Here is a 27712-nt window from a genome sequence, read left to right as displayed (position 1 = left end):
TGTGAGTGCATGAAATAGAAATAAATGAGGGGTATAATCTTAAAAGTTCCATTGTAAGCAGCTGCTTGTTCATATCCTTAAAGTATAATTTTTCCCACATGATGGTTTTTCTTTGTCAGGTGCTACTATGTCAGCATTGATCCTAACAGCTTGCATTATTTGGTGCATCTGCTCAATCAAGTCTAATAGACACAAGGATGGCTTTCATCGGCTCAGGCAGCATCATGATGAGTATGAAGATGAAATTCGTATGATGTCAACTGGCTCCAAGAAGTCCCTCCTAAGCCATGAGTTCCAGGATGAAACAGACACTGAAGAGGAAACATTATATTCTAGCAAACACTGAAACACATTTTGTATATCTCCTAGCATAAGTACCAAGGAAAATTAAAGTTCCTCTTGGGTGAACACTCCATTAAGGAGAGAGACTCTCTTGCTTCTTCAAAGAGCTTTGGGAAGTTAAATTGCTAAATTTGTATTCTCTGTGAATTTCACTGGCAGTTTTGAACTTCCCTTCCTTAAAGTACTCTTAACCTTAAAAAACAAAATCTGATTTCTATTTATGCAGCAGAGATGGAACAGCCACTTTGTTTCTCTTTTTAATTTAAGATAAGCTATTTGGAGCTTATGTAATAATGACATAAAGCCAACTAGGGGATGTTGTATTTTGCACATCAGGTGTTTACTAGTGGCTTTAGTATTTTTCTTTGTTTTAAATGGCCAAAAGAATCCAGAAACATTAAGGCAGGGACAGCAGTCAGAATCGAAATAAAGCTTTAAAAACTCAAGGTTTTTTCAACCTACTGAGGAGTACTTTTCTCTAGTTGTTAAATAGCTGGAGTTTCTCTTATTCAGGTTTAATGGAGGTTGAATTGATTTTTAAACACATATAACAGTAGGAAATGAATAAATGGGCTTCTCCATTTAGCTTTCTACCTGTTCCAAGGCTAGATCGGAACTGGTAGACTATGCTGTAAGCAAGATTTCACTACCTCTCTTTTAAGGTTTAGCAAACTTCTGGATAGCCCATTTTAAGGGAGAGCTTACTGACTTTGTTGTGAAAGATCTAAATGTCCACTTCAATGAAGCTGAGAGATAGATCTAGCAAAAGCTAAAACTCATGTTGCCTATCTTTTAACTTGGTAAAAACCCACAGGTGCTGCTGCTTTTATCTGTGAAGCACTAGCTTATTCTAGGAATGCCTGATTCTTTAATATTGCCTAAATTGGAACCTTTTCTAGGTTGCACACATGGATTTCAGATGACTCAGCCACCTACAAGATCTGAATTCTATTGAAAATATCTAGAAATGTGGAAGAGACCTACTTGCACATTCTTAACCTGTATTTGAACACAAAATATCTATATTTCATGCTCCAGCCCAAGCCTATACCCTGTATTAGCATACTATTATTGAAATCGCTTGGCCGGTCTTGTTCACATAGGCCTCTGGGAGTAATTTGGTTCTTTGTCCTAATGTTTCATTTGACAGTCTCTTTTTGATCAACCAATATAGCTAAAAGCTTTTACGTATAGCTCCCTCCATTGAAAAAAAATGTAAACCATGACTGCTGAGTGATAAAACACTGGTGTGAAAGTGTCATCTTCACTGCCAATCAGGCAAAGACCTGAAAGATTTGCATTTAATTGTGTCTGTCTTATCATGCAATGGAAATGATGCTTTTTGTAAGTATGCATCTTACCAATGATCTAATGGTTTAATACCTTTGAATGTTTAATGACCAAGTTGCTGCTGAACTTATACTAAATCAGGGGATCAAAAAACTTGCTCTCATCTTCTCAAATTGTATTCTATATCTATTAATGTATCAGTTATCCCAAAGCCTTCATGTGGAGTGATTTACTACCTACCGAGGTCATTCAATCAGGTTTTGTGAGGAATGCATTCAAAGTGGCTTTATAAAAAAAAGATTTTGTTTAGCAAGAATAATGAGGTCATGATATTTGTTAATAAGTATCTGTGATAAATCAGTGGTTCAAGGTTAAGCCATTCTGGTATTAATTCTGGTATTAGCAACTATAAATTCTGCCACCTCGTACATGGAACAGAGCTTGTGGGATGCTAATAGTTAATGAATATACATGATCAATTTCTTCTAATAGTCTCTGTGTTTTCTTTAAGGATGGTGGTATATTGCTCTTTTTCAGCTTTATTTTTTAAAGTACAGTCAGGAAACCAACAAGGGGCCTAAAAGTGGCTGGCCCTGCTTGGGACATTACAGCAAATCAAGCAAAGTTAATGTGACAGGCTTTACTTTGTTATCATTGGTCTTCACTAGAGTATACCTTTTACATTTACTTCTTTCTTGGATCAAATATGTCTTTAACTGTACATCTCAGTGGCTTGAGGCCATGCCTTTTAAGCATGTATAAAATTTTTAAAGAAATGAACATACAAGTAGTTATTTTAGTAAATTTTCCTGAAAGAAAAACCAAATTCTGTGATAAATCTTGATCTTCAATGAACTTTTAAATAACGCAGTTAGCTGGAAAACAAGACTTTCCTAGCTTGTGTTACCTAGAAGCGTGAATGTATAGGATCCCTGACTACTAAGACTATATTCTCAGCCCTGCCCTGTCTTTTATTTGTGGATCTAATCTAATATTAGAACATATTAACTGCTTACGGCATTCACTGAAGCCATATGAGATGGGGAATGCATTTCTTCAGTGTTTCTCAGAGAGACTTTTCATTTACTTGGAGTTATGGAGGCAAGTAAGTATCATAGTATTAAGAACTTTGCCCAAAACTAAGTTGTGCCTTTCTTTACTCACAAGGCATGGGTTTGTCCTGGTGATCAGTTTGTAAGCCTTCTTCTTTCCCTGCTCCTTAATTAAAGCAAAGTGATTGAGTAGGTAATGTTCAGGTCTACCTGTGTACATGTACTTGTATTGATTATGTAGTTCAGTAAGATGTGCCCAAGTCATTTCAGAAAGAAAAATCCTTTGGTTTTGATGCATTTTGCTGAACATTTGGGTAGTGAGTGGGACCCTATCCAGTTGAGGAATGCTTGCAATGCTCATTGAAGGGATTTGCTTTGGGACTTTGTCATCTTCCAGAAAGGAAACATACTGTATATTTGGCCCAGTATGATTGATTGCTTAATCTTTGGTAACTTTTACTTGAATGAGATTTGCTGAATTAATGACTATTGAATTTAAAACTAATTATGAGTTGACAAATAAATAAAACGTAGTGTTTATGTCTGAGCCTATTGTGTTTCTGAGCTAACACCAGGTTACTCAGTAGCCATGACCTGCTCCTCCATTTCCATTTATTCTCAACATTAAAAATAGTTTCATCTTGTTATTGCCAGAAATGCACTTGTGCCAGGTTTTGTCCCTGCTTTATGAAAAGCTTCTTGTAGTGAATGCTGTAATAGTGCCCTACGTTATGGTTTTCTTGTGGAATTGTTTTAACAGTGACAACCCAGCATTTCCCCTATATTTTTGCTTTATTGTTATTGCTAAGAATTCCACTATAATTGATGTTCAGTGATTTTCCATAGCAACTTTTTAAGTAACTCTTTAGGTTTCTGATTTGTTTTAACTAAAATTTTGGAGGGATTACTGGAGTCTTTGGTTAATGTCAACTGAACTTGGATTTCTAGTTCATGAAGAAATCTCTCCCAATACCCATTTTTCCTGTTTTTAGCAATAATTCATTAATTATTCCACTTGATTTTCAGAATATTATCCTGGTTGATTTTGATTTGAGAGAATATATTATGAAATTTGAAAATAGGTTACCATTTTGAGGCAGTTGGATATAAATTATGTAAATATATATGTATGATTATGATTTTTATAAATGGCGTAACATGAGTGTACTAACTACCTTCTATGCAGCCATGCTACAGATTTTCTGGAGGTATGACATAATGGTATTTTTTTATGCTCAGATTAAATATCAGCTTTTCGCCTCTCCAATTTTTCTAAGTGATACTCCCAGTTCTAGAGCAATCTACAGCTGTTTATATGAAGTGCCCAACATGCATTCATCTCAAGTGCTTCAGTCTTTGGTTTATGTCATGCACTGTGCCTTCAAAATGAAATTTTTAAAAGGGACTTTAAATGAAGTTGCATAGTAGTTTTTAAAAGTCAATGTGTAATTTATGTGAAATCTAACTGTAATGAGGTCCTTTCTGTTTTTTATATGTAAACAGATCTACTAATCCTGTATAAAAGTTATTTTATGATGTTTGTCTTCCTTTGTGTTTTGTCTCATAATCTTTTTTTCAGATGCAATAAGCCAGAAAAAGTTATAGGTCCAGTTTGAAAGTTATTTAGTTTTTCTACCTACACTAGGGGGAAAACAGAAAAAAATAGTTTTCTACCTATACTAGGGGAAAAATGTGTACCAGAATACAGGGTATCACCTATGGAATGTTTCTGTATTTATGAATTGACTCAAAAGAAGGCTTCATTTCTGAAATCACATTATATAGTAGCCACAGTTTTCTGTTTGTAGTTCAGCTAGATTGTTATATATGTTCAATCATTTCACAATAACAACACAAAACTGGTCATTGAAAGATTTTATGTACCCATTTTAAACTTGTTCATTAAAAATGTGGTCCTTTTTCCAGGTGAGGCCCAGTTAGAATAATGTGTCCTGGCACTTTTAGGCACAGTGAAGATGAATTCAGTATCCCATTTTCATTCAGCAACGACGTGTTTCTGCTACCCTAATAGGAACTGGGAAAGCAAAGTTATATAAAAAACAGACTCTGCTGACAAAGAACTCATAATCCAAACCAGAGAAACAGAAATGGAAATAAGTTATACTTCAATAGTGATTGGTTCATCTAAAAGTCTCTGCTGTAAAGGAAATAAAGCATAGAGGTTTGAGCATGGACTTTGGAGTTGGACCAATCTGTGATTGATTCTTGGCTCTGCTACTGCTTCTGATGTAAGCTTGTACAAGTTTCTTGACATTCTCTGAGCCTCAGTTTCTCTACTGGTTAAAGAATAATCCTTGATAGGATTGCAGTGGAAAGTTAAACAAAATAATGTTATCAAAGGGCCCAACATAATATCTGGCTTGGAATTGAATGCCCATGATAACCAGCATCATTTTCCTTCATATGCTGTCTTCTTACTCCTTTGAAAGAAAGTTACTTTATCAAATGTATGAACAAAGCTCCGTTTATAGATGATCTTTTAATTTAGAAGAAATTCTGAGACACAAATTCCAAAGAAAAAAGAAAAATTTGTTATGTGGTTCAATCGATTGTCTAAAGCATGGCAGTAAAGTTTTATGCCAAAATGCTTCATATTTGTTTTTAAATGAAATTAAGTTGTATTTATGCTTTGTTAGTGAAAACAGCCTTGCTTAACTGCTACAGGAAGTGTGAATAGTGATAACGGTTCTTTTTCTCTCAATGTTTGAAATATTTTCCTGAATTTTCTTACTTTTCTTACACCTGAATCAAGAACCCTTTTGGTTTGTTTCATAAACAGTAATCTAGTTATTATGTTCAGTTTTTCAGATTTCTAATAGCTGATTGTTCTCAACAAAGTAAACATGACTGTCAATGCTAATAGTACTCACTTATGAATAAGTGCCATTGTGTCAGTCTTCATGTCTTACTGTCACTTAGAATGCCAACTGATTCTATGCTATTTATTGCAGACCTCAGATAAATACACCATTAATTATTACTCACAACTTAAAAGCAATACAATCAGTAGATAAAGCCCAATTTTAACTTTATTTATAAATTTATTTTATTTATTTATTTTTGAGACAGAGTCTTACTCTGTCTCCCAGGCTGGAAGTACAATGGCATGATCTCAGCTCACGACAACCTCTATCTCCCAGGTTCAAGCGATTCTCCTGCCTCAGCCTCCTAAGTAGCTGGGATTACAGGCGCTCACCATCACACCTGACTAATTTTTGTATTTTTAGTAGAGACAGTGTTTTGCCATGTTGGCCAGGCTGGTCTGGAACTCCTGACCTCAAGTGATCCTCCCACCTCGGCCTCCCAAATTGCTGGGAGCACAGGCGTGAGCCACAGCACCCAGCCCCCCAATTTTAACTTTAATATCACCATTTTCACCTACATTAGTAGAATATTAAAAGCAAACATACTATTTCTTTGGCCTTTTGGTTGAGGTCAAATAATCCTCCTCCCTAATTACTGTGTGTAAACAAATGTAGACAAGGTGAGCAAGAATGAGACAGTTTGGCCTATATGGGGTAGTAAGGTGTTGAAATTTAGAGGACAACCTGGAAGGTTGAAGAAAAGAAGGATGAGAATTACTTGATAAGATTGAAGGTATGGTAATTGGAAGTGGAAGTATATTGAGATGGATGTCTCAAATTCAGCAAAGATAATTTATTGATTCAATTAGAAGCAATATGAAGAGGCAGTGATAAAGTCTGTAGGTGGAAAATCAGCAAGTGGAGAAACAAGATGGAACATGAAGGAAATAGAGTACTGATTAAATAGAAATTGCTATGATAACATGGATTATATTCCGTGATTGCCATTGAGATTGAGCCCAAGTGAGGGAGTAATGGGAAAGTCTAGATTGCTAATTTCAAATATTTGAGGTTATTCTAGTATTTATGATTATTATTAATTATGTACATATGGTTCCTAGCAGAGTTTTTCAAGACTAAACAGGCTTTTGATCTAGTGTCAAAAGCATTGATCCTAAAGAGAGGGAACAGAAGAGAAAGGGACTGGGAAAGCTATAGTAATGGCTAAAATGCAGGACTTCTAGATTTTAAAAAGTAATAATTTTAGATTTACGGAAAAGTTGCAGAGATAATACAGAGTTGACTCCTGGGTTTTGATTTGGAAGATGTGAGTTTTGGGAGGGCAAAAGAGGAAGGATTATACAGTTTTCTATTTAGCAGAATGTGAATGGAACATATTGGAAAGAGGAGCTGGGCATAGGATATAGGATGTCTAGAACCTAGGCAGCTATGCACACAGCTTGGGTGGTCCGGCTGTCAAGCTATGCGGCACTGCTTCGAGGTGACCAAGTTCAACTGGAATCTCTAGTGGAAGGTGGTCCCTCCTGGAGGTGGAAAAGACCTCACAATTTTTCACAAGTGAAAAAAGCACAGAAAAGGTTTTATACAGGTTTCAGATGTTTATATTATTAAACTATAAAATATAATTATTGTTTTCAAATAAAAGATACATCTGAGACTATCACAAGAATCGTTAAAATAATAGTAGAGCTTCTGGAAATGAAAGTACAGAAACTAAAATGGACAGTTGGAATGGCAGACTGGGCACAGAGAAGTAATTAGTTGACAGATCTGTAGAAATTATTAGGTAGCACAGAGACAAAAAGGTAGAAACAGAAAGGAGAGGGTTAAAATGTGGATTTAACAAATGACTAATACTATATGTTTGACAACCCCAGTTTTAGAGGAGAGAAAAAGAATGGAGCATAGGAAACAGAGACACTGACAGAATTTTCCCCAAACTGATAAAAAAAAAAAAAAAAGATAGCAACCCTAGATTAAAGAAAATCAATCCAAACAAGAAAAAGTAACATCCACACTTAGATCAGTGAAATTGCAGATCAACAAAGACAAAGAGAAAAGAGATTAGCAATTAGACTCACTCGCCACAATGGAAACCAAAGTACGTTGAAATCATACTTTTAAAATGCTAGGGAAAACATTAAATAACTTCCAACATAGGATTCTGTATTGAACATACCTTTCAAGAATGAAAGCAAACTTCCAGATTGTTTAAAACATTAGTGGTAGCCTGGCTACCTGTCTCCTGATATTTCATTGCAAAATAATGCAAGCACAAGAAGGAAAAAGCATACAGAAACCACTCTCTCGGCATAATTTGAAGTCAGAGAATTTTGAAACTTCAAACTGAGTAAGATGAGGAAAACCAGCAAATCTCAACATGGATTCTCACAGGCCCACCCCAGCAGCAACCCACAGGCTCTGTGGAACGAAGTCACATGGAGATAAACTGCAGGGAAGACAAGCGAGAGATGCCAGAAAAAGGAAGATATGTTCTAATCTTGGTCTAAAACTATTGCCAGAAAGACTAGGTCCACCTAACTCTCAATCTAAAAAGCATGTCAAAGCAGATCTGACCACAAGCCAGAGGAAAGGGGCTTCAGAGTGACCACAATCTAAAGGGAGCAGGTGTGACTTAATGAGGCCGTCTTTGAAACATAGTTTCAAAAGAAAAGAGGAGCTTCCAGTGAAGGGAAAAAATGAAAAATGGGGAAGCACCCTTTGATAATCAGGTGATGAAAATAAAAGAAGCAAAAAACAATTAGATGATGAAAAGAAAAGGAGGAAAATTTAGAGTCCTGCCAGTCAAATGAGAACTGCAAAATCAGAGCACTTACAACTCCTCCCTGAACATGGCAACAAAAATGCCTACTAAAGTATTTAATACCTGAGCTTTGCTCTAATATCAGAATGGATCTCAGCCATGAAGCATGAAAATACAAATAGCATATATGAATGAATATTGGTAAGAAATGAATTTGTCATTATTAGATGATGTGATCATATATGTGGAAAATACAAAATAATCTACAGATAAATTAGAAATAAAAAAATTTAGTTCCACTTCCAGCTATGGATGGATTGGCTTGAAAGGGAAAGACCTTCTCATCAAGAGCAATCAGAAAAGCTGCATTTTATTAAAAAAAAAAAATGGAAGGATTGGATGAACTACTAAGGAAAGAAGGACTTATAGGATCAAGATCCTGAAACAAAAAGAGCTGAGAGGTGAGCATGATAGTAAAACTTTCACCTCCAGGCATTTGTCAATTTGTAGGTGACAGAAGAGAGGCCAGGAAAGAGGCAGAGAACCCAAGCAGAAGTTTCAGGCAATATCACTGGGTGGGGGAAATATATGAGGTTAGCACTTGTCAAGGAAGGGGCACTGGTAAACAGGCTTTCAGTTAGAAAACTTGAATGCCTACATGTTAGAATTAAGGGCTAACCAGAAATAGACCAATTTTAACAAACACAGAATCCCTCCTGATATTAGTTCCACCCCGTATTGGATTAAGCTGATCTGCCCTACCTGAACTGCCTGCAGGAAAAGACAGTAAATTCTTTCTGGAGAAAGACAACATCATCCAGATCCTCAAATGATTAATATAAAATTATAACTATAATAATCATCATCCAATCAAAAGTTCTTATTGTCAAAAGACAAGATTAAATTATGAAAGGTCAAGAAAAATAGAAACAATCCTATGGGAAGTACAGATTTCTCAGTTACCAGAAATTTTTAAAGAATGATGACAGGCCGGGTGTGGTGGCTCACGCCTGTAATCCCAGCACTTTGGGAGGAGGCTGAGGCAGGTGGATCATCTGAAGTCAGAAGTTCGAGACCAGCCTGACCAACATGGAGAAACCCCGTCTCTACTGAAAATACAAAATGCCTGTCATTCTAGCTACTCAGGAGGCTGAGGCAGGAGAATCGCTTGAACCCGGGAGGTGGAGATTGTGGTGAGCCAAGATTGCACCACTGCACTCCAGGCTGGGCAACAAGAACAAAACTCTGTCTCAAAAAAAAAAAAAAAATGATGATGAATAAATTCAAGAAAGTAAAAGACGAGATGAAGAATTTTAGCTGATTTTTTTTCTTTTCCTTTTTCTTTTTTCTTCAGACAGGGTCTTACTTTGTCACCCAGGCTGGAGTGCAGTGCCATGGTCATGTTGCAGCCTTGACCTCCAGGGCTCAGCAATCCTCCCACTTCATCCTCCTGAGTAGCTGGGACTACAGGGCACACCACCCCGCCTGGCTAATGTTTTATTTTTTTGTAGAGATGAGGTCCTACTATGTTGCCCAGGCTGGCCTCGAACTCCTGGACTCAAGCAATCCTACCACCTCAGCCTCCCAAAGTGCTGGGATTAGAACCACCATATCCAGCCAGATAATTAAAACATTAAAAAAATTAAACGAACAATTTCACTTCTGGGCAATATGGATTAGCTGTATTTCTTTCTATTCTTCCCACTAAGTACAGCAAAAAAAAAAAATAATAATACATTATATATAATTTTAAAAAGACTCAAAAAGGTGGAAAGAAGAAGTTAGACCAGCTAGGGACCTTAGGATGCAAACAACACGAAGATGAGTTCGTTGGGTTTCCCTTTTGTTTCCTATGTCCTATAATGGGTGCTGGAGAAGCTAGCAACCCAGAAATGCCAAAGGGTACAGACAAGAAAAGCCCAAAGGAAAATGGAAAGCCTTCTCTCTCTAGATAAGGGACCAGGAAACAGGTGTCCTAACAAGACTGAATACTTTTAGATAATAATTTCAACACTCCAGGCAAATGCCACAGAAAAAAACTGAGGCCTACCTTCACTCCGTGCCAGCAAAGGCTGAGCGAGGAGGCTAGGCTTCCACACTCACCAGCTGTAATAAAGCACCCCCCCACCACCCCTCCACTTGGACTTCTTGTCCATTGCACAGCAGTAATGAGGCTCCCTGCCGTGGTGGCAGTGGGGACCACATGGGCAGCAGCAACAAGGCACCTCCTGCCTGGGGAATCAATGAAGGCCAAGGGAGAGCCTGAACTTCCATCAGGAAGTAGCAAGCATTCCCCTATGTCCCCCACCAGCATAGTGTCAGAGGAAGTCTGTTTAAACAGAAGACTTACATAAGATCCAGAATCTCATAACGAATACCTAAAACATCAGGATACAATTTTTAAAAATAATCATTTCAATAGCCCAGAAAATTTCTTGCATGAAAAAAAGACAACAGACCCCAACACCAAGATGACACAGATGTTGGAATTATCTGACAAGGACTTTAAAGCAGCTATAATAAAAATACTTTAGTGAGCAATCACAAACAAACTTAGAACAAATGATAAAAAGAGTCTCAGAAAAGAAACAGAAGATATAATGGGGAACTGAATGGAATTTTAGTTATAAAAAATGCAGTAATTGACATGGACTCAAGAAATGGGCTCAACGGCAGAATGGAGGGAACAGAGGAAAGACATACTTTACTGTCAGCAAATACAGAATAGCATTTATTACCAAATCTGAGTGATGGAAAATAGACTGAAAACAAATTAGCATAGCCTCATAGCTATGTGGGACATTAACATGAGATCTAACATTCACATCATCAGACTCTCAGAACAAGAAGAGAAACAGTATGAGATAGAAAAAGTGTTGGAAGAAACAATGGCTGAGAATCCCCCAGATTTGGCACAAGACATAAATCTAGGAATCAAGAAGCTGAGGATATCCCAAACAGGATAAACCCAAAGAAATCTATGCCAAGGCACATCAGAACTTCTGAAAAGTAAAGTTCTTGAAAGCAGTGCGAGAGAAATACTTTAGCTACTGTGGGAAAACAATTCAGATGGTAGTCAATTTCTTACCTCAAACTATGGAGGCCAGAATTGGCACATTTTTCAAGTGTTGCAAAAAGAAATTGTCCACTCCAGATTCGGTATCTGGCAGCAATATCCTGTTCCCCAAGAATGAAGGGAAATCAAGACATTCATAGATGAAGGAAAAAAAACGAATAGAATTTGTCACCAGCTGACCTACTCTTTAAAAAAAAAAAAATGGCGGAGGGAAATTCTTGAAACAGAAAGGAAACGATAAAAAACAAAAAAGGAATCTGGGGACACTAGGAAGGGAGAAGAGTAAAAATATGCATAAATCAACTAAGCTTTCCTCTTCCCTTGAATTCTCTAACTTATGCCTGACAGTTGAAGCAAATATTATAACATTGACTGATGTGGTTCTCTCAATGAATGCAGAGGAAATACTTAAAAACAACTATATTATAAATGAGTAGGAAAAAGGACTTTACAGGAATTAAGGGTTCTATACTTCACTAGAAAAGGTAAAATGTCAGTACCAGCAGACTGCGATAATTTCTGTATCTGTAAAGTATGGGTTTGGACAGCCCTCAACCTCCTCTCAGGTGGAGAGCATGTGGAAGCAGTTAGCTCACTCTCTCTAGATGTGGTGGCTGGCAAGGAAAAAGGGCTGGAACTGGAACTACTGTAGACACAATCAAAGCAGCGAGAAGAGTGCATATGCCGGAGAGCCTGGATGATGGAGCACAGGCGGGGAGGTAGGAAGAAGAAAATGACTCTGGGAAGAGGGTCTCTGTCTCTGAGAAAGGAAGAAATTGCCTGAGGATACACATTAGAGATAAGGTGAGGGAAACTGAGAAAGTTGCCTGAGGATGATTCTCCTCCCCGTCAAGTAGACACCTGCTGAGAGAACGGATAAGCCGCGAACTGGGGCGCAGAAAGTGGGAATGAAAAACATTCAGGGAGCGTCAGGAGCCAAAGCTGAAGTTTTTGATCTCTCGCTACTTAAAAGCTGTAAAATAACGAATTGATCAGCAGGTGGCAGTGTCCGCGGAGGCTCGCATCCCATCGGCCCTGGCGCTCGGGGCGGAAACAGGCGCAGTGGTGACTTTCTGGCCTGCGGCGCCTATGCTCCCCTATCCCGGCTGACGTTGGACAACAAAGATGGCGGCAGGAACCAGCAATTACTGGGAAGGTGAGGACGAGAAGGCCTCCGGGCGCGTCCCACGAGGGTGAGAGGGGCTGAGTGAGGACGGATCTTGGGAAAAGCAGCAGAGGAAAGAACCAGACCCCAGGAGTGGCCGAGCTCAGCAGCCTGGCTTGCCTAAGTGGGAGCCCCGGGGCCTGGGGACTGAGGAGCCTGAATGGTCTGGGGCGGGAGCGCTGGCCTGGCCGGGCCGTGTGAGCGGGACGTGGGGCAGGGGGTTGGACAGAGTGGACAGGGAGGGGATGTAGAGGAAGAGGGACCTGAATCGCCTAGTAGAACTGTACTGAGGGAGTAATGGAACTCGGACGAAGGGGCTTGGGGTACCAACTCTGAGAGGAAACGAATGTTGAGGGAGAAGGTTCAGAGCCCAGGAGACTGGAGGAGTCGGCGCCTTGGAGTTGAGGTCACTGTTGGAAAACTGAGTGGGAAAGGAGAAAGGAGGAACTTACATTCCGGTCCGTCGGAGGAAGTACGAACAGAATGTCTCCTATTGGGTCCCTATGACAACTACAGTCTGGAGGTTTCCAGGATTGGGTGTTTTAAGGGAGAGAAAATAACTTCTTCTGCTGCTCTGGAGCCTAGAATTGGTTTTACTGAAAAAGTTGTGTGGATTGCAGTTACATTTGCTATACTTCTCCCACCAAGAAAACCTTTTTTTGATTTGACAAATGCATTCATTTAATTCATGAAAATACAGTCCAATAAAGTGAGCTTACATAAAACTCATTCCTGAACCTTGATGATCAACAAGAACAGAGAAAGCTCGCCTTTTTCTCTCAATGATCTCTTTGCTTTACTGCAGCATAGAAACTACTTTTCAAATTCATTTGCCCTGTTCCTGTTGGTATCCACGGAAGCCTCTAGAAATTACAATATTGTCACTGTCAGCTACTTGGTCTAAGAAACTTCATTCTGAATTTATCCAGATTGGCCTGTCATACTTTCAATATGCTTTTACTTATGTTTCTACTAAACAAGACAAGTATTCCAATCACAGAAAAGTGTGCTTATAGTTTAGAACATGTGTTTCACTGCCCATTTGAAATGTATGTACTAGCTAGAAAACATTTTTTTTTTTTTTTTTGAGACAAAGTCTGGCTCTGTCGCCCCAGGCTGCTGTGTAGTGGCATGATCTCGGCTCACTGCAGCCTCTGCCTCCTGCGTTTAAGCGATTCTCCTGCCTCAGCCTCCTGAGTAGCTGGGACTACAGGGATGCGCCACCACCCCTGGCTAATTTTTGTATTTTTAGTAGAGATGGGGTTTCACCATATTGGCCAGTATGTTCCCCATCTCCTAACCTCGTGATCCACCTGCCTCGGACTCCCAAAGTGTTGGGATTACAGGCATGAGCTACCGGGCCCGACCGCTAGAAAACATTTTAAAATTATGTAGAAGTGGCTACTGATACTTTTATTAGTCATTAGACGGTGGTTTTTTTGAAGTACCATGCTATAATATTACAGCTGCTCATTACTGACAACCTACTCTGTGCCAGCTGCTTTAAGCATATGATTACTAATATTGAATACTGAAGGTAGGGGTTTAAAAAACAAGAAGCTGAATTTCATAGGTTAAGTAGATTGTCGATAAATCTTAGAGTCAGTTAGTGGCTGTGCTGAGATTCAAACTGGCATTTGGTCTCTGGGCAAATATGTTCCACTATATTAACTGTACTTTTTATTTCTGGTTGAAAAGTATGTTGAAATAATGTTCTGTATTCTTTATCCCTGAAAGAGAGATTCTTATACCGTTATCTCTGGTACTTCTGCCCTTTTATTTTAACCTTCACTTTGCCATGAATGAGACACTTATATCTCTGTGTGGATGTCCAGACTGTGGCTTCTCTCACACAACCCCTTAAATGCCAGACTGCTAAACCAATTTTTCTGCTTGCTTCCTTGTTTGCTTCTGCTATTAAAACTTACGTACTTATTTCTGTCATACTCATATTAGATCTTGTTAGTAGCACATTGTTTATTGTTACTTTTAGCCCTCCAGATTACTTTCAGTAAGTTTTTTATTTTTTATTTTATTTTATTTTTTTTTTTAAGAGTAAACAGTAAGTTTTTTAAAGGCAGTTTTTGGCCAGGCACGGTGGCTTATGCCTGAAATCACTTTGGGAGGCCCAGATGGGAGGATCACTTGAGGTTGGGAGTTTGAGACCAGTCTGGGCAACATTGTGAGATCTCTTTTCTAATAACAACAACAAAAAAAAGACAATTTTTGTGTAACTTTTTTTTCTTTATGTTCAATTGAAAAGTCATTTTGGGCGAGGCATGGTGGCTTATACCTGTAATCCCAACACTTTGGGAGTTCAAGGTGGACAGATCAGTTGAGGTCAGGAGATTGATACCATCCTGGCCAACATGGTGAAACCCCGTCTCTATTAAAAATACAAAAATTAGCCAGGTGTGGTGGTGTCTGCCTGTAGTCCCAGCTACTTGGGAGGCTGAGGCAGAAGAATTGCTTGAACCCAGGAGGTGGAGTCGGCTGTGAGCCAAGATCATGCCACTTTACTCCAGTCTGGGTGACAGAAGGAGACTCCATCTCAAAAAAAAAGATAAGTCATTTTGCTATTATGAAAAGAAGTTAATAAGTCTAATAAAGCTTTGGAACATAAAAAGAAAAATTCCTTTCAAAAAAATAATGCTTTTTTCTTGTAATATTAATTGGTAAGTTGATACAATGGTCAGAAACCGTATTTTTAGTTCCTTTGTGATTTGTATTCTCTTGTTTTCTCTGAATTATGGAATTTTAGTTATTGCTATACAGTTAAGTTTTTGGAATTATGGAATAAATTATGGAATTTTAGTTACTGCTATACAGTTAAGTTTTTGCTATACAAGTAGTTTCAGGAAGGGTAGAACAACATTTGTTTTCTAGCCATTTTTGGAGTAAAGCTGCAGAGTTGCATCTCCCATTGCTACTTCCCTTCTTGCCCCCTCTGAAGTTCATAAGTGACTGATTTGCTTTGCTGGGCAAGTCATTGGTTTCCTTCTTTTAACACTTTTTTTTATGGGGGTAACGAGATCAGTATATGATCATTTTCATAGTTTGTTTTCTTCAAAATAGTCTTGTGATTTTTGTGTCTTGTTGATGGACTTTTTGTGTCTAATTATTTTCTGTTATAATTTTGTTAAAGATCTCAGGAAACAGGCTCGACAGCTGGAAAATGAACTTGACCTGAAACTAGTTTCCTTCAGCAAACTATGTACAAGTTACAGTCATAGCAGTGCCCGAGATGGAAGACGCGACAGGTATAGGTACTACCAGATTCTGTCTCTTATGCCTTAACTATGTGTTTAAAGCAGTAAAAAATAAACTAAAATATATGATTTCTGTAAGTTGGTCTATTGGTGAATTTTTGGTGTTTTGTTTGGTCATTGATTGTTTTATTTTTTAGTGACTTATTAAAATTCTTCTGAATTCTTGAGACTAGCATTTATTTGAAATCCTTAGACAAAGATTGTTACAGTCTCAGGAGAATCTTCCTAGAACTTGAGAATAAGTTTATATCAACAATATGAGTGTTCAGCCAGTGTAGGAAAAGGTGGCTGATTTGTACGCTTGATATATATTTCTTGTGTTTTCCAGTTGCTAAATGAACCTGCGGATCCACCCAGGTGCCAAGTATACATATTGCTATTCTGGTGTTTATTCTATTAGAATGTATCTAATGTAGTGTGTACCTTGCTGTTAATTATCAAAACTATTTTTAATTTTGGTACTTTTTTGAGAAACTAGTATATTATTATATTGAATGTATGGAAAATACATTCTTTTTTTTTTTTTTGAGACAGAGTTTCGCTCTTGTTACCCAGGCTGGAGTGCAATGGCACGATCTCGGCTCACTGCAACCTCCGCCTCTAGGTTCAGGCAATTCTCCTGCCTCAGCCTCCTGAGTAGCTGGGATTACAGCCACGCGCCACCATGCCCAGCTAATTTTTTGTATTTTGAGTAGAGACGGGGTTTCACCATGTTGACCAGGTTGGTCTCGATCTCTTGACCTCGTGATCCACCCGCCTCGGCCTCCCAAAGTGCTGGGATTACAAGCGTGAGCCACCGGGCCCGGCCTGGAAAATACATTCTTATCTTTGAAGCTTATGCTCACTTTAAGTCATCCACTTGTTTCAAAAAAATATTAGGAGTGGCCAGGCACAGTGGATCACCTGTAATCCCAGCACTTTGGGAGGCTGAGAAAGGTAAATCAGTTGAGCCCAGGAGTTCAAGACTAGGCTGGGCAACATGGTGAAACCCTGTCTCTAAAAAAAATAGAAATAACAAAAAATGCCGGACGCAGTAGCCCACACCTGTAATCCCAGCGCTTTTGGGATGCTAAGGCGGGCAGATCACCTGAAGTTGGGAGTTTGAGATTGGCCTAGTGAAACTAAAAATACAAAAAATTAGTTGGACGTGGCAGTACATGCCTATAATCCCAGCTACTTAGGAGGCTAAGGCAGGAGAATCATTTGAACCTGGGAGCAAAGGTTGCAGTGAGCCAAGATTGTGCCATTGCACTCCAGCCTGGGCAACAATAGCAAAACTCCATTAAAAAAAATAATAACAAATTAAAAAAAAAAGAGATTTAAGACAGTTACAAATCTCCCATTTTAAAAAAATGATCAATCATTCCATTGAAGTCCCTTATGGCACTCCACTTTCTCCCACACCATAATCAACATATATTCTTACTGCATGTTTGTATTTCTGAACAATTCATAGTATCCTATTATGTTATGTAGTAATATAGGTATATATATAGTATATTTATTTTGCAATTGTTTTTTTCCTTTAACAGTTTGAGATTCAGCTATGGATTCATTTAATTCTGGTATATTCATTTGTAATTCATATGTAGTATTGTATGACTGTATCACACTTTAACCATTTGGTGATGGACACTGTTTCTAATTTTTGCTAATTAATAATAATTTTGATAGCTGACATAGAATGTTCATTATATGTTAGGTAAGAGCTTTCTATAAATGCTGCTGGGAACATTTTTACACAGAATGTTTCTATATACCTAGCAGTGAAATTGCTGGTATAAGAATTGTTGTTAATCCACACTGACTTTACATACTTTTTCAAAGTTTAAAAGTGAGCAGGATATTTGCCAGCTAATAAAAACAACAAAATCTGAGCTTGGATTTGAATCCAGGTCTATCTCCAGAGCCCACACTCTAAACCCTTCTATATTGTGTACATTCGAACAAAAAGTGAATTCAATACTATAGCCAAAGCACTGTTTCTTTTTCATAAGGGCTCATTGGTTGTGAAGGCAGCAGGGCCAACATTGACTCCAGAATCTAAAAATAAATTACCAACACGTTAAATAGATTGCATTGCTCTGGGCTTGTCTTTATTTAGCAAGTCAAGAGAATGAAGAATGTTCTTTCTATGCATTTTCTATGTTCTGTGTGCTTCCTGAACTAATACTTTTTTCTTGTTACTCCTCTAAAGGAAAAACTATCTTGAAAACATTTCCTAAGAAATTCTGCTACAAACTGGAACTGGCTTTGTAAAATTACTTCAGCCTAACTCCCCTTTCATTAAAAAACCTAAGGCCATGAGGATGAAGATTTGATGTGTAAAGTTTCTTGTTTAATGCCCAGGTTGGAAACATGTCACAATGAGTCAACTAAGCAATAACTAGAATTTTATTCCAGGAATCTTTTTCTTTTTCTTTTTTTTAACTTTCTGTATTTTCAGAACTTCAAGGTCTGTGAATCATTACCCACCTATAGACCTGTAGGATGAATTCAATTTAACTGAATTCTAGTATTGTGAAGAATTAGTTTTTGGACGTTTCCCTTTACTCCTTTTTTTTTTTGAGACGGAGTTTCGCTCTTGTTACCCAGGCTGGAGTACAATGGCACGATCTCAGCTCACCGCAACCTCCACCTCCTGGGTTCAGGCAATTCTCCTGCCTCAGCCTCCCGAGTACCTGGGACTACAGGCGCGCACCACCATGCCCAGCTAATTTTTGTATTTTTAGTAGAGATGGGGTTTCACCTCGTTGACCAGGATGGTCTTAATCTCTTGACCTCGTGATCCACCCGCCTCAGCCTCCCACAGTGCTGGGGTTATAGGCGTGAGCCACCGCGCCCATCTTCCCTTTACTCTTATACTGTCCTGATGAATGTATGAATATGATGAGTATGGAATAACCAGTAGTAGGGATTGCTCTCGCATTCATTCATTCAACAAACATTTAATGAGCACCTACTATGTGCCAGGCTCTGTACTAGGTGCTAGGCATATATCTATGAATAAGACAGAGACAATTTTTTCTCCCCTTATGAAGCTTTAATTCTATTGGCCTATTGTTCTTTCTCATATATCTGGTAAGGGAAGATTTATACTAGTAGTCTACAGAACATTTATTTAATCTTTTTCATTTGCAGGGCAGGACAAAGTCTTTGGTAAGATTGGAGAGCATAGTCAATTACCTGGGCATTTATCTGTGTCCAGTATAACTTAGGTCTATATTGAGCTGCTCTTCATATGCTCATACATACCTAATCTAATGAAGGTTAGTGGTGTTTTAGAAAAGACAAAAGAAACACTGAGGACAGGTGCGTTTAGAATTTGAATCTGTCAAACATAAGTTTCACTTGTAAAAAGATCAATTTTTGACTATTCAGATTTGAAAAAGCAATTTAACACAATTTTACAAAACAAAAGGATGATTGCATATTATAAGCGGAAATGTGGAAGATTAGTACCAAAGCATGCAGGACATGGCTGTATGTATTGGATTTAAAGCCAGTTTCTGAGTATTCAATAGCTTGTTATCCAATCTGTGGATCATTTAAATCTCAATTTTACTTCCTCTTGGTAACAGTAAAGGAAAGAAGAGAGAACTTAAGGTTGAAGGAACTGTGATTCCTTTGGGGTAAAAATGTAAAAGATTGTTTCTCACAGACCCTGTAACATAATGCATAATTCCTTTTATGGCTCCTATTAACTACCTTATTTTAAGTATGTTTTAAAGGACTGTATTTGAGTAATGGATCCTCTTTAACTGAACTTCTTTTTAGTTCTGATACAACACCCCTTTTAAATGGATCAAGCCAAGACAGAATGTTTGAGACAATGGCAATTGAGATTGAACAACTTTTGGCAAGGGTAAGTGCTTTCTGTTAAATGGCTGTTTTTGCAAATAACCATGCACTTGTTAGATAGGGTACTAGATTATATTGAGACAGACATGCTTATTGAAATTATCCATTCCATTCAAGATGTGTGCCTCCCCAGGCCACTCAAATTTTGATGACAGCCATTCTCAGGTCATATGGTGTTATTTTGGTCTTTATGGATTATGTGGAGGAAATGCTGAATTGTTACTTGCTATCTTGTTTTTTGTTTCATTTTGTTTTGCCGTCAGCCAGAAGGGCATATAGGCAAATAATTTGCTTGTAGCTTTTTATAGTGCTTCATTAAATATTTTGGTTGTTTTTTTCTCCTTTCTTTCTAGCTTACAGGGGTAAATGATAAAATGGCAGAATATACCAACAGTACAGGTGTCCCCTCCTTGAATACGGCCCTGATGCATACATTACAACGACATAGAGACATACTGCAGGTAATATATTGGGCTCAAGACTTTTCTGTTATCACAGAGTTTGGTGTTTTTTATTTTGTTTTGTTTTAATCCCTGCATAAGATATGTCCATGGTGGCTCACGCCTGTAATCCCAACACTTTGGGAGGCTGAGGTGGGTGGATCACGAGGTCAGGATATGTGCACATGTATTTAAAAGGACAAAGAGAAAAATCTGAGAAAATAAATGCCATGGTATGGGGACTTGTTTTACTTTTTAAAAATTTTTTGGTCAGTATTATAAAATTCAGAAAATATTTAATAGCTCTTGGTTTTTCCTGGTGAAGTTGAGTAATATTCATCACTGGGTACATATAGTTCCACTCTGGGAGACCTAGCTGTCGAGCTATAACAGTGAAATAGCCAATGGTCATGTATAGACAATAACGTGGTGGATTAGAGTATACTTTCATCTGGCTTTGAAGATAATATGGAGGGGGAATGATTTTCTATATTTAGTATATTATTTGAGAAAATATTAAATGTATATGTACCAATAAAATGAAATAAACTCTTACAGATCGAAATGGAGGATATGTTAAAAATATAGTAGTACAAACAGGAGGGCAAGTTTTTTTTTGTTTTTGTTTTTGTTTTTGAAACGGAGTTTCACTCTTGTTACCCAGGCTGGAGTGCAATGGCACGATCTCGGCTCACCGCAACCTCTGCCTCCTGGGTTCAGGCAATTCTCCTGCCTCAGCCTCCTGAGTAGCTGGGATTACAGGCACACGCCACGATGCTCAGCTAAGTTTTTGTATTTTTAGTAGAGACGGGGTTTCACCATGTTGACCAGGATGGTCTCGATCTCTTGACCTCGTGATCCACCCGCCTCGGACTCCCAAAGTGCTGGGATTACAGGCCTGAGCCACCGTGCCCGGCCAATTTTTTTTTTTTTCAAATAGGGTCTTACTCTGTCACCCATGCTGGAGCACAGTAGTGCAATCACAGCTCACTGCAGCCTCAAGCTCCTAAGCTCAAGCAATCTTCCTACTTCAGCCTCCCAAACAGCTGGGACCACAAGCACATGCCACCATGCCTGGCTAATTTTTTAAAAGTTTTTTGCAGAGATAGGGCCTTGCCACGTTGCCCAGGCTGATCTGTAACTCCTGTGTTCACGAGGTTTTGCTGTGTTGCCTAGGCTGTTCTCTAACTCCTGTGTATGGACGATCCACCTACCACGGCCTTCCAAAGTGCTAGAATTACAAGCATGAGCCACTGTGCCCAGCCGCAAATATTTTTAATATTGAGAAAATTCAACAACTATTTCTAATTTTTAAAACTCTTTTTAAAAGTAAGAATAGGTGGCCTCACACCTGTAATCCCATCACTTTGGGAGGCCAAGGCAGGTGGGTCACCTGTAGTCAGGAGTTCAAGACTAGCCTGGCCAACGTGGCAAAACCCCGTGTCTACTAAAAGTACAAAAATTAGTTCGGTGTGGAAGTGTGTGCCTGTAATCCCAGGTACTCAAGAGGCAGAGGAAGCTTGAGCCCGGGAGGTGGAGGTTTCAGTGAGCCAAGATTGTGCCACTGCACTCCAGCCTGGGCAACAAGAGAGAGACTCCATCTCAAAAAAAAAAAAAATTGGAATAGAAAGATATTTTATCTAATACATACAAAAATGTATATATTGGATTAAAAGCTAGCATTGTGTTTGTAAAGGTAAAGCAATAAAAACATTCCCATTGAAGAAAAAAATCAAGACAGGGATACCCATGATCACTGCAAATGTATAACATTGTTTTTTAAGTTCTTGATGGTACAATTAGACAGTAAAAATAAATGAGATATAGATAGGGCATGGTGGCTCCTGCTTATGATTCTAGCACTTTGGGAGTCTCAGATGGGCAGATCATTTGAGATCAGGAGTTTGAGACCAGCCTGGCCAACATGGTGAAACCCCATCTCTACTAAAAATACAAAAATTAGCTGGGTGTGGTGGTAGGTGCCTGTTATCCCAGCTACTTGGGAGGCTGAGGCAGGAGAATCACTTGAACCCAGAAGGTGGAGGTTGCAGTGAGCTGAGATTGTGCCTCTGCAGTCTATCTTGGTGACAGAGTAAGACTGTCTCAAAAAAAAAAAAGAGAGAGAAAAAAGATGTAAATATTGGAAAGGAAGAGGCAAAATTTCTATGAGGTAGCAGGATAAAATGATAGGTCTAGTACACTCAAAATTAACTGATAAAAAGTTGGAAACAATTAAGTTCAGTAAGATGGTAGATTACAAAATGAATACATAAAAGCAAATAGTTTTCCTACATGCAAATGATAACCTGTTAGAAAATATAATGGAAGAAACTATAAAGTATGTATAAATTAAATAAGAAATATATAGGACTTGTATGTGCAAAATTCTGCTGAGGGACATAGAGAATAAGATTTAAGTAAAGGAAAGAATCACTCCATTTTTAGATGGGAAGACTTTTCTCTAAATTCAGTAACATCCCAATGGAAATAGCAGGTTTGTATTGTTGTTTGTTTAATTCAAAATAGAAAATGACGGCTGGGCGCAGTGGCTCACACCTGTAATCCCAGCACTTTGGGAGGCCAAGGCGGGTGGATCATGAGGTCAACAGATCGAGACCATCCTGGTCAACATGGTGAAACCCCGTCTCTACTAAAAATACAAAAAATTAGTTGGGCATGGTGGCGCGTGCCTGTAATCCCAGCTACTCAGGAGGCTGAGACAGGAGAATTGCCTGAACCCAGGAGGTGGAGGTTGTAGTGAGCCGAGATCGCGCCATTGCACTCCAGCCTGGGTAACAAGAGCGAAACTCCGTCTCAAAAAAAAAAAAAAACAGAAAATGACAGGATGACACTGAAGTTCATTAGGAATCATAGACATACAAGAACAATCAAGAAAAAACAACCTGAAAATGAAGATAAGCAGTAGAGGGTTCCTAGTTCTACCAGATCTTAAAACCTGTTAAAAAAAAAAACTGGAATAGTTAAGCCAATTTTATTCTAGAGAAAAAATAAAAAATAAAAATAATTAAACAGAATAGAGTTCATATGTAGACCCAATTACGTATGGAAATTTTTAGCTTCTGATAAAGACATTGTTTAAAATCAATGGGACAAAGAGAAATTATAAAACAAGTGGAACTATAACCATTGGCTAATTATTGAAGGACTGAAAAAAAATTATATCTCAATCCTCATATCCAGCATAAATTCCAAATGGATCCAAGAAGTAAGTCGAAAAAGAAATCATAAAGCATGGGTGAAATTTATAAATTTTTGAGTGGAAAGGACTTTATAAATAAGACTTGATACTGGAAACTGTAACAAATGACTAATTTGTTTACTACACAGAGAAATAATAGAAATCAGAAAAAAAATAGGAAAATGGACAAAGGATATAAACTTGGTTACAAAAAAAATGAGTGGCCAAAATTATAAAAACATTTTCAGTAATATTTCCAAATAAAAATACAGAACTCAGAAAGAGGTGATTTTTCACCTGTCAGATTAGCAAGTGTTAAAACATTTGTAACCCATTATGGGCAAGAGAAAAATAAAAAAAGGGCACTCATATATTGCTTGTGGGAATATAGATTGATGTAATGTTTCTAGAAGACAGTTTAGCAATACCAAAATTTAAATGTAAGATTCTTTGATCCAGTTATTCTGTTCCTAGGCATTTACTCCATTTTTTTTAAGCTCTGTTGAACTTGATAGACATTTACTCTTTAAATATCCTTGTTTTTTTGAGACCTATTGCCCAGGCTGTAGTACAGTGGTGTAAACTCACTGCAACCTCTGCCTCCCGGGTTCAAGCGATTCTCCTGCCTCAGCCTCCTGAATGAAGTGGCTGGGACTAGAGGTGCATGCCACCACCCCAGCTAATTTTTGTAATTTCAGTAGAGATGGGGTTTCGCCATAAGTTATTTTATCTCAGAATTTTTTTCTTCCTAATTCCACCTCATAAAGTACCAGGAGGTACAAAGGACAATAATTTAATGGCACTGTTTCCCTAGCACTGAGTTATTTTCATTTGAAAGAAATTGGTCACTCTTCAGGAAAGTAATTATTAAGTTATTTTTACCTTTGGTTAGTTTGATTTCTTAAATAGCAGTTTTCTGGACAGAAATTTACAGTGTGATAACAGTACATAACTGGTTAAGTGAGATGAAAATCCATAATTAGCTTTTGTTGAGACTGGATGTTGATTTATTTATTACAGGATTATACACATGAATTTCATAAAACCAAAGCAAATTTTACGGCAATACGGGAAAGGGAGAATCTCATGGGATCAGTACGGAAAGATATTGAGTAAGTTGCCTTTTATATTATTTGGTAGAATATTTATTCAGAGTTGACTTTAGGATATATTCAGAACCATGCTTGAGATTTCAGGGTTTCCAGTTCTCATTTCACTGTCTTTTGAAGACTGCTGCTGCAGTGTTATCCTAATCTACTTTTCCATGTTTATCTCATGCTTCCCCTTACTTTATCATTGGCTCCTGCCAGCCTTGACTTTCCTGTCCTAATTCAAAGTCCTGCTTAGGTGATGTCTTCATGGTTCTCTGATCTCTCACTACCCACTCTAAGAATTATAACATTACTTTTATGATCCTCTGCAGATGGCTTAGAGAAAATAAAATTTTTAATAATTAACATTATCAGTAACTGAAGCTTTTCATGTTTCTCTTCCTGATTATCTCCTATTCCTGTCCCTTGTCCCGACAGTTATATATTACAAACAGTAATATCTACAAACTCATAGCCTTATGTTAAATTATCTAACCTTCTTACACCAATCTCAATCTATAATTTTAAATATTTTTTTCTTCTGTGCCTTCACTTCTCCATTAATGATCTGTTCTAGCATTTCATATACATTTTTGAAAATTTTGTCAGAACTGAACACTACTGACAAAGTTAAGTCCCAGGGTATCTCATTGAAGCTGAAGACTTTCCAATTTGGAGCATCTAATGATACCTGCCATCATTTCATTTGTGATAAATTACGTGATAAGTTTCATAAATTATGATATACATTTATTGTGAACTATAGAAGCACTTTCCTGGAGATTCTTTATTTTGTTGTAACAATAACACAGCTGTAAGATTTTTATTCCTTCAGGACATGTACGTCTTTCATTCAATTTTCGTACAGTCCATTTATATATACATTTTGAGGAATGCATTGAGAACCTGTGTAGGGGGTGGCCTTTAATGTGTAGACATTGTGGGACACAATGTGTGGGGATCACTAGAATGCAATCCATTGTAATAACTTGCTTTTTGAAAAATGGCCGTAAAAGATATGTTCCATATATTCATTAAACTGTCTCCTGAGTACCAACTCTGAGTTAATCACAGTAGAAGGTAGAAGTGAAAAGAGCGGCCAGGCACAGTTGCTCACGCCTGTAATCCCAGCACTTTGGGAGTCTGAGGCAGGTGGATCACTTGAGTCCAGGAGTTCGAGACCAGCCTGGCCAATAGGGTGAAACCCCATCTCTACTAAAAATACAAAAATTTTAGCTTGGCATAGTGGCAGGCACCTGTAATCCCAGCTACTTGGGAGGCTGAAGCACGAGAATCTCTTGAACCCGAGTGGCAGAGGTTGCAGTGAGCCGAGTTGGCACCACTGCATTCCAGCCTGGGTGACAGAGTGAAAATTTGTCTCAAAAATAAATAAATGCAAAAATTAGCCAGGCATGATGTCATGCTTCTGTATTCCCAGCTACTTGCAGGGCTGAGGCAGGAGGATCACTTGAACCTGAGAGGTTGAGTAGGCGGCAGTGAGCCAAGATTGTGCCACTGCACTCCAGTCTAGGTAACAAAATGAGACTCTAATGTTTCAAAACAAAAACAAAAACAATTGATCCTGATACTTTATTAGTGGAAAACAGAAAAATTAAATTTTTGATAGTAGTAATAAGAATAGTTTTTTTGTCAACTTCAATACGCTAAGGACCAAAGCAGTTATCCATAAGTGTGCCAAAATGAGAAAATCTTTAGCTTGATTTCAGTGTTCCTTAGGTGTTGGTGGATTGCATATATTATTGTGAAGGAAACCGTTTCATTTCAACAGCTTTCCCACCCTGTGTGCTATATACTAAATCAGTCCTAAGTTTTACTTCCACTTGGAGAAAAATGAAGATATCAGAGATAGCAAGTAAAGGAAAAGTAAGATTTTTTGGTTGGTTGTTTCAGAATGTTAAGTTATTTTGGTGAAAAACAGTAAACTATTAGGCCTAAATTAGAGAGGCAGAGGCATTAATATTTATCTAGTTATAATAAATAACATTGTTCAGAGGGAAATGAAAAGGATTATGTATTTTCATTATTCATTCAAAACTTGGAAGAGGCTCAGTTTTTCTACTTGCAAGATCACTAGAGTCAGTCACTTAATCTGATTTTGCATTCTCTGCCAAAAATGTTTTTAAATTTTCTCTTTTGTCTTAGGTCATATAAAAGTGGATCTGGAGTAAACAACAGAAGAACTGAGCTATTTTTGAAAGAACATGACCACCTTCGAAAGTAGGTATTATTGAATGTATGTGCACTATGTGGTTTCCTATGTTCATTAATTTCTTTACTTATGTAACAAACATTTTATGTTTCTTATGGTAAGTGCTTTACCACATGGTAATTCATTTAATTCTCCTAATGGCTTTTCAATAGAAAGGAATTTCAGCTGTTCTGACCATAATTAGAGAAGATCTGTGCTGTTGAGTATTTCACATCACTTGTTACCTTAATGTTTTTTATTGCCTTAATGTGTTCTTTTCCTCAGCAAGTCTTGCTCTAAAGCTTTTGTTCAATACTGCAGGTTGTTAGTCAAAATAATAATGCTGATAATGACCTGTGTTTGAATGGCCTGTTTCTATTTATATATGAATAGAATGCACTTCAGTCTCTTATAAAGAGACATTAGGCCATATATCAAATTTTTAAAAGTTTTTATTTTCCAAGATTTCAGAAGAAAATACCTAAATACTTGGATGAACTATATATGTATGTGTGTATATATATATATAAATTTTTTTTTTTTTTTTTGAGACGGAGTTTTGCTCTTGTTACCCAGATTGGAGTGCAATGGCGCCGTCTCGGCTCACTTGCAACCTCTGCCTCCTGGGTTCAGGCAATTCTCCTGCCTCAGCCTCCTGAGTAGCTGGGATTACAGACACGTGCCACCATGCCCAGCTAATTTTTTGTATTTTTAGTAGAGATGGGGTTTCACCATGTTGACCAGGATGGTCTCGATCTGTTGACCTCGTGATCCACCTGCCTCGAACTCCCAGAATGCTAGGATTACAGGCGTGAGCCACCGCGCCTGGCCCTATATATATATTTTAAAACAAGCCACCATAGTCTGCTTCATTATTTTTCTATTTTCTCTGAAATGTACAGGTTTCTTTGTTCTTGGCTCTGTATTGTGTTGTAGAATTAAGGATCAGAAAATTACTCATCTCTGCGGGCTTAGCCTATAAGCACTTGAGCAGCTTGTATTCCTGATAGTTAAGTGTTAGGAATCATGTTGATATTTGCTGCTGAATGCCATAAATTAGTCATGTTTTATAAGCTTAGCATAATGTTCAATTTATTTTTCTTTAAAG

The 27712-nt window shown here is 37.9% G+C and overlaps 2 protein-coding genes across 10 annotated transcripts in view; both read left to right on the top strand.

Annotated features, from left to right (window-relative positions):
* Nucleotides 1-4220, top strand: part of CPD (carboxypeptidase D) — a 77381-nt gene extending 73161 nt beyond the window's left edge. For both annotated transcript variants that reach the window (XM_008997139.5, XM_002748211.7), the window contains exon 21: nt 120-4220. In XM_008997139.5, the coding sequence (XP_008995387.1) occupies nt 120-346 (227 nt within the window). In that variant the 3' untranslated portion in view covers nt 347-4220. The remainder of the gene's footprint in view (nt 1-119) is intronic.
* Nucleotides 4221-12469: 8249 nt separating this feature from the next.
* Nucleotides 12470-27712, top strand: part of GOSR1 (golgi SNAP receptor complex member 1) — a 39360-nt gene continuing 24117 nt past the window's right edge. For 3 of the 8 annotated variants that reach the window (XR_013535799.1, XM_008997136.5, XM_078373899.1), the window contains exons 1-6: nt 12470-12526; nt 15681-15795; nt 19582-19669; nt 20019-20126; nt 24325-24416; nt 26559-26633. Coding sequence is in view for 6 of the 8 variants with exons in the window: in XM_008997136.5 (XP_008995384.1) it covers nt 12496-12526; nt 15681-15795; nt 19582-19669; nt 20019-20126; nt 24325-24416; nt 26559-26633 (509 nt within the window). In the remaining 2 variants the exon portion in view is untranslated. Of the gene's footprint in view, nt 12564-15680; nt 15802-19581; nt 19670-20018; nt 20127-24324; nt 24417-26558; nt 26634-27712 lie in introns of all 8 variants that reach the window. The other 5 variants (XR_013535798.1, XM_002748210.7, XM_008997137.5 and 2 more) reach the window with 3 other exon arrangements.

This window comes from Callithrix jacchus, chromosome 5, assembly GCF_049354715.1.
Source record: "Callithrix jacchus isolate 240 chromosome 5, calJac240_pri, whole genome shotgun sequence".
In the NCBI taxonomy this organism is placed as follows: Eukaryota; Metazoa; Chordata; class Mammalia; order Primates; family Cebidae; genus Callithrix; species Callithrix jacchus.
Note: the sequence above shows the minus strand (reverse complement) of the source record. Positions and strands in the feature narration are given on the sequence as shown.